Raw genomic sequence first — 7,891 nt, 5'->3', positions numbered from 1 at the left:
TAAAAGATTAAGATACATAGAAACTTACTAGTAAGCATTTTGGTGACGGCTGGTGCTATATTGATGTCCGTCAAGCATTCATAGCTACCAGAGTGGAACAATCGCAGCACGGCGCTATTGTGCAAAGAAATCCAGACTCCTAGTCCACCGGAACTTGCCATGCACGAAACCGACAGGGATGTGTCGTTGCTAACGGCGAAAGTGTGTTCTATATCTAGCGAGTGGGTGTTGAGGATTTTTACGGAATTGTGGCACCCGCACCAAAGTTTCCCGGATACCGGAAGCATTTTCGTAACTGGAGAAGCCACTGTGCCTACCGATACTGTCGTTGGGTCGGGTGTATTCCAACCACCCACTATAATTAAACGATATTTATATTGAAAATGTTTGACTTACAAGGGTGTTATAAACGCTAAAGATTTTTTTACAGAACGCTTAAAAATTTGAAGAAATCGCATAATTTATTTTAAATCGTTGTTTGTTATGTGATTCAATGTTTTATTGAGTTTATTGTTCAATTAGTACAAAGTTTATATTTTTTTATGAATTTAATTTAGAAAAATATATATTATAATAGAGATATAGAACTTACTGTGATCTCGAGAATAGACAGTGATGTCTCCATTAGCAAGTGACACGAACACTTTATTATCCAAATATCTGAAATATTAAATATTATTAAGATTGTAGAAGAAAAGGAAACAAATATATCTAGACCGAAGAAAATAATAATAATCTAAACATTTTTGTAATTTTTCTAAAAAATTTGTAAATTTTTGTAAAAAAGTAATTATTAGAAATTGATTGTTTGATAAATATAATTAGGGTCAATAAAGGAAACTTGAAAAATCTTACATGATGCAATGCACACTGCTATTGTGCTGTATTTTCACTTTGTTCTTTTTTATCCTGATATTGTCGTTACAATTGTATACATGTATGCATCCATCTTCGGTTCCCAGCCACATCGTTGGTTGGTTAACCTCTTCTTCCGTTGTAACATTATCAATACTCGGAACGTCGCTGCTCAAAGCCAGGCTACCCGTATCTGCACATGGAATGTCGTCCGAGTCCGAGTCGTCGGAGCTCGAGCTACTGCAAAACAGCTTTCTTAGATTAATGACGAAGCATACTACTAATGATATAGAATAATATACTAAAAGTTTCTCTAAAAATAAGCTCCTGTCGTATGTTGTTAAATCGATGCAGGAAAAAAATATTAATTTTACAGAAATGGTTTTAAAAAAGATATGTACCTACAGCGAGAAATTGCATAATATACATATATTATAAAGGAAACTTTCTATTATAACGTAAAATAATATGAAATTTTATTATAATAACATTTATTATATTAAAATTATAATACTTAAAGTATATTTTTTAATTATATCTAATATTATAAATAACTGATTTTATATATTAATAATTAATTAAGAATATTTTATTACAATGCGGAATAATTATCTAACAAATTTTCGAAGTGTGGATAATGTATGTGAAAATTGCTTATTCTTTTATCAATATATTTTTAATAGCATCAAAAGGAGCCTACTTTTAGTACTATTTTAAAATAGATATATGATCATATCATAATGAATGTTTAACATATGTAAAATGATATAAAAGATTTCATAATATATCGTAAAATATTCTATAACAAGAAATCAACCGATAATTAATATCACTTTCAAAATCATGATGGAAATGTAAGAAGTGACGGAATTCCTGGTTAGAATTTTTATTCTTGACATACATATAGATGAATTTCATAATATAATCTCGATTGTATGTAATTTTAGTAAATTGTAGTTATTATTCGCTTTTACGAGTTGACTCCTCGTTATACAACACTACTTCGTTCCGATTCAAATTTTCAGTCAAGAGTATTACCTATCTAACTGTATGTTCCCGCCACTGGCATCGACATCCTGGACCGAGATGCTTATGCCGCTCTTACTGTTCGCGAATGAAATGTTGTTAGTCACGCACGAATTCGATCTAAAATATAATACAAATAAAATAAGGTCCCTTTCTACTAGCCTACAAAGTATTACAAAAAAAATTATTCCTTAAAAATTCCTTATCATTTTAACCGTTTTCTTTTTCTTTTTTCAAGGACCTCTCTGAATTAAATATGTACTTTCCATGTTGCTTGAAACTTTCAGACATCGTCACATTTCGTTGGATAGATATATTAAGCTGATGATAAGATATTAATAATATTTGACAAACATTGATACTTTTGGTATGAGAATATTAGGTCATTTCATAGCTTTTGTCGTTTTTTAGCCAATTTTGATATGGAATTATAGAAAAGAATTATGAATTCAATCATTAGAATATTTTTCTTTGTTTCTTATCAACCGTTCCCATTTAGAAATGAACTTTCCTATTCCTAAATTATAAAATATCTGCGATTTAGAATTTTGTCAAGATTTCCTTTTCAGGACTACGAAAATCAACTTTGAAGCGAACTTTTCAACTCTTAACTTGGCCTTTCGTTTGCCATCCTTTCACCGCCCTGTCAATCTTCTTGAAATTTGCAGATAGAAATAGTATGCGACACATACATCTTTCTATTCATAATAGAAAATAAACATTAAAAGTTAAATGCTAATTTAAAAAGTAGACATTTAAAACCAATAATAAGAAGACAACAGAATTTATGAAACAACCTAACACCATATAATAAATTCACTCCACAAATGCAATCCTGGAGTTGGAATACAATATTCCATCGATTAATTGGATTTAAACACAATATACAGACAAAACATGTTCCCAGAAGTCCCACAACCAGCTCACACCCAGAAGCTTCGAGCAACAGAAACCGCAAGAATCCAAATAGTGAAAGCCCCAACTCACACCCCCAGCCTTCGCGAACAAAGAATCTCAGAGAATCTCACCTTTGAGTGCACGCTGGAATTCCCGCGACACATAGGATTCTTGCGTTGCAGACTCCGTTACAAGATGTCACTTGTGGTGGTTCCGGGGTGAGACTCAACACGCAGACTTGACCCACGTAGCCATCGCTGTTGCACACCCAAACGTCCCTGGAACCCTGTCCATTGGCCAATGTAGGTGCAGCACAGGTGAACTGCAAGCCAGCCCGAGTCTTTCGAATTGGCAGAGGTCCCACAAATTCTGGGCAGGGCCTCCTATCAGCGGACAATGCTGTAAGTCGAGACACATCGACACTGATCAGAAATGTATGCGTTCTGGAATGGACTATGGTGGGTTTCACGAGTTTTGATTGTCCAAAGATATTTATTTATTTTTGTGTTATTATTCTAAATTTATTACCTATTTATCTACTTATCTACTTAAATACAATGTCATTTCTTTGCAATACACTTATGAACGTAATTCATCTATTTTTCAAATGTTCAATATTAATCTAAGAAGAAAAGTAAAAAGAAGTGGAAATTGAATAGAATAGAAAGTGGAATATGAGTGGTTCTAATTCGATGTCCGCAGTTTGTAAACATCGAGAAGAAAAAGACTGAGACGTGATATATTAAAACTAAAGTGGCCGAGACCAAATACGTATCACTCACACATCAATCCTAACTGTCTGAACTATGAGAAAAGAAAACCCTACAATAGATTATCCTCAATTAGTGTGATGCAGGTCACATTGCTGGGAGATATGATACACTTTCTTTCACACGTCTTACAGTTATTTAATGGAGGCTTTACTGTGTCTTCAACTTCTTTTAATCTCCCCCTCCCCCTTATTTTCTTCTTAATGTTTTTGAAATCCCTACAACGCAAGACCAGCTGTCAACCAAATTCTTTACTAATTAATTTTTTATTTATTACTTATACAATAGCGACCTGGTCCTTATGACACTAATTGAGAGTTAACTAGCGTAGCAAGTGTTGTCTTTCAATGTCTCTAACTAAGCAAACCTCGTGAATTCCACTATAGTCGCGGGACAACTCACCTAACTTCTGTTTAGCCTCGTTGAAGCTCTCTTCCCAGCTGGCCCTTTTGTCCGGCTTTGTGAACATTACGGAAATGTTCTCGATTCCAGCCCTGCAAATATAATACTTGAGACTAGTGTCATACGAGCCACTTGATGTCACGTTGTTTATTGGGCATGATTCGATGCACGCGGATTAGAAACGTGAGGCGAATAAGGCGCAAAAATACTCTTATTGTGAGGCTATACCGCTTTGTGAACCGCTAATGGATGGAATGTCGTCATTCGATAAACTGTCACCATGCAGCTTCGAATGAAACATTCCTTCGTTATCCTTTCATTCGCGACGTTGTTTGTTAGAAATGTTAGGTAAATCACATTTGCAAGCGAAGATACCCGCTCGAACTTCGCGAGGAAAATGACGCAGTGAAATGGGAAAACGGGACTCGTTCAATAGGAACTATCATAAATTAGGAAGAATTCATGGATTATGAAAAATCTTTTCGTATTGTGGGTTACAGTCAAGTCGGAGATGATCAGACTAATGAAACTTTAATACAATGATTTACGTATTAATAGTAAAATATAATTATTGAATTTTTATCGAATATTTCGATAGTCTTCCTTCGCTTGCATTACATGCTTTTTCGTATACCTTTTATTTGAATTTGTGTGGAGCAAATTTTAAACTTTAGTCGTCCGTAGTTCTAGCGTTCATAATATACAGTGAAGAACATAGCTAAATCAACAATCAAAAATGATTTCGTATAAATCATTTTTCTCTACCACTAACATTAATGTATACAAAAAGATATAAATGATACAAAATAAAAAGGTTCCAAAAGATTGTGTATGTTTAATTGTATAAGATCTAACTATCGTAAATTATGGGATTGGTTCAATGAAGGAGCTTTTTATATGTGATAGAGTAGAATAAATTTTGTGGTGATCAAAGTGAAGTAACATCTAATAAAAGCGATTCAAACGTCAATGATAAAATGTGAATGTGTTTATTAAATTTTTCTTGACATTTTAATACTAGGTATTCTAAAACGCTTAACGTAGGATGTAATGATATGACATGTGAAAGACGTGTTACTTACTGAGTGTTAAGCGTTAATTCCAGACAAGCCAACTGCGAATGCGCTGCGTTCCTTTCAGCTAATTGACGTTGTGCCTGACCCAACATATCCTTGATAAGATCCTCTAATTGTTGCTTCGCACCATGCAATGTAGCTGCGAGTTCCTGAAGCTGAGTCAACGTTGCACAGTCTTCTCGAAGATGGTCTACCTCACGAGCCATCCGCCTCAGGTTTTCATCTTTGGCTAATGGAAATAAAATGTAATTTCTAACCATGGAATTATTTTATTTTTTTTTTTTTTTTTGTAGCATTTTTTAATATTATAGTATTAAAGAATTTAGCGGTTTCTTTTTGCTTACCTTTCATAACTTCTAGGTCGTCCAGCGGTATTCTCATTAACATTTTGTACTTATTTGCTTCCAATAGGCCAACCAGACTATTTGGACAGGAACTTCTGACAGAAAACGAATGCATATGTAGAAAATGATAAAATATTAGAAAAAATTTAATTTATATAAGAAACAACCGTGTACATTGTATATTTATAATAAAAGATATCTGACAACTAACATGAAAATAGAAAACACAACAAAAATGTACAGAATATATAAAAAAATATATAAAATGTCTAACATAAAATAATCATAATATTTAGTAGATGGAAAAATCTTCTGTTTCAGTTCTGTTCATAAAAATATAAATGTACATAACGTTCACAATATACATATTATGTAAAAGAAACATGTGACATTTCTCTACTATTTTTGCTATAATATTATCAATTATAATATTAATAAGCATATCATGAATTATGAATTAATAGAGTGATACAGAATAAACATAGAATTTAAATATAGTAATAGAAACAATATAAGTATTAGATTTTTCTAAACAATTTGAACAAATCAATTACACACTCACGTCGATGGTTTTCTGATTGTCCCGCTTCTCCTCTTGATACTGGTGATAACAAGCAAATCGGAAAACAAAAATAGGGCACGTTCCTTTCTGGTTCCTTGGTTCGAGGCTATGGTGACAAGATCGTGGCGTACGAAAGCTCTACGACAAAAATAGACGCATCAATTCAGATGAATTTTTTTGTTTTCATAGCAATTTCTATCGCAACACGCATCGCTATTGGTAATCGATACGGTGTACGCGTTTAAAGCTTGAATAGTTCATGAAATGCTGAAGCGAGTGCAACGTTTTACGCGCAGCTATTCGATGAAAGCTCTATTGTGCGTTAAACTTCTTTCAATCTTTTTCCCCCTTATTTTCTCACGGATCATGTAAAAATACGAGTTCATAAATGATATCTAAATTAAGTATAAAAACGTTTTGAAAACGTTCTTAAAACATTCAACCGTTTTTCAACCGTTGCTTTGACTATTATGATATTAAACGTAAAAATATGTTTCATATTTTATTTAGAAACGATTCGAATATTTTTAGATAATTTTTAAAAGGTCATAATACTCAATTGTGATATTTTAAATTGAAATCGTATGCATATTCTACAAATTGTAGAAAATTAATTTTCGTAGAGAAAAATCCATGAAAATAAAGCAACATTTCTAACATTATTAATAAGGCGTAATATTTAATTGATTTCCTATTTTTCATATTTTCTTTTTTATATTTCTGAAGCTTTCTTGCCCTCGGAATATTGACTATTATCTCTTGTATAAAATATGTTCCTTTTAATTGCGTGGAGATCGTGGTTGATCTGGCACGTACAAAATCATTTTATAAATATTTCTAAATATAAAACTTGTCGACAAAGAGTAGCTGTTATATAATAACAGCTTATATATATATATATATCTGCTTCTATTGTATCTGCATATGCTCATTATATTTTACATTTCTATGAAAAATTTCTATATTTCAAATACATATATATGCTAACATAAAAAAATGATACAGGTATTTTATTAATTCATTTAATTGTTCATATTTGACATTCTTCTTACTATCAATCAATATCTCAGTCTGTGTTACAAGGAATTATCTATACTTCGTTTGGTAATTATAAGTCGCATTTGTTAAAGAACCAAACATCATGCAGAAGTTGGTATTACAGCACAGATTAAACCCTCTGAAAGAAAATTTTAGGATGGCAGCCTGCTCAATATTAACAAATTTATCAAACAATTTGTCTCTGGTTCACTCAATTTTCCCCCAAAATGAGTCTGATCATAAATAAACGTAGATCATAAAAGAAAGTAAGTTCACCTGTCGTTTGTCACGATACCAGCGAGTCCTTCGACCAGCGCCTGAACCTCCCTCAATGTACTTTGCTGTTGCTCCCACTCGAGAGACTCCCTTTCCGTGCAATTGATCTTTACGACCAATTCGTGCACTTCCTTCTGAGCAGCTTGGAGCAACTCGAAATCCGGATGCGTGGTATCGGTGTGCTTCAACAACCTCTGAATCAGTAACTCGTAACGTGGTATCTTTTGCACCGGTTTGATCAATAACTGATCTAGCCCAAGTTTTCCTTTGTGCTCCCGTTCCATTGCCTATCGTGTAGAAAAAGGGGTAATTGACCAATTACCAAATTTTATCAGATTAGTATAAACGAAATAGAGAAATATAGTGTATGGAAAAATATTGAAAATATAAAGGATATTGAAGAATTTCATGGTTGAATATTTCTTGTCAAACTGTCTAAATTAGTTTTATTGAGTACATAAAGGTTTACAATTTTGGGAAAAAGAAGGAAGTGTGTAAAACTGACAACTTGAAATGTGTGAGAATAGGAAAATATTATAATTAGACCGCGAATATTTGCACAAATTCAAACTTTTATGAACACAGTTAAAACGATAGAATATAAGCAAAAATTTGTTTTATCCACAAAATATTATAACGATTCAA

At 32.7% G+C, this 7,891-nt stretch overlaps 1 protein-coding gene across 11 annotated transcripts in view; it reads right to left on the bottom strand.

Moving 5' to 3' along the window:
* LOC100747260 (rho guanine nucleotide exchange factor 17) overlaps positions 1–7,891 on the bottom strand; it is a 71,261-nt gene that overhangs the window by 6,826 nt on the left and 56,544 nt on the right. For 3 of the 11 annotated variants that reach the window (XM_024370832.2, XM_012391198.3, XM_024370833.2), the window contains exons 13-22: positions 7,247–7,533; positions 5,933–6,070; positions 5,371–5,465; positions 5,033–5,255; positions 3,951–4,042; positions 2,910–3,177; positions 1,894–2,001; positions 856–1,095; positions 593–660; positions 29–355 (exon numbers count right to left, since the gene is read on the bottom strand). In XM_024370832.2, the coding sequence (XP_024226600.1) occupies positions 29–355; positions 593–660; positions 856–1,095; positions 1,894–2,001; positions 2,910–3,177; positions 3,951–4,042; positions 5,033–5,255; positions 5,371–5,465; positions 5,933–6,070; positions 7,247–7,533 (1,846 nt within the window). The remainder of the gene's footprint in view (positions 1–28; positions 356–592; positions 661–855; positions 1,096–1,893; positions 2,002–2,909; positions 3,178–3,950; positions 4,043–5,032; positions 5,256–5,370; positions 5,466–5,932; positions 6,071–7,246; positions 7,534–7,891) is intronic. The other 8 variants (XM_024370836.2, XM_024370838.2, XM_024370834.2 and 5 more) reach the window with 6 other exon arrangements.

The sequence above is a fragment of the Bombus impatiens genome, unplaced genomic scaffold (genome assembly GCF_000188095.3).
Source record: "Bombus impatiens unplaced genomic scaffold, BIMP_2.2 scf_0969, whole genome shotgun sequence".
Taxonomy (NCBI): domain Eukaryota; kingdom Metazoa; phylum Arthropoda; class Insecta; order Hymenoptera; family Apidae; genus Bombus; species Bombus impatiens.
The sequence above is the reverse complement of the archived record's forward strand: the minus strand, read 5'-3'. Positions and strand labels throughout refer to the sequence as shown.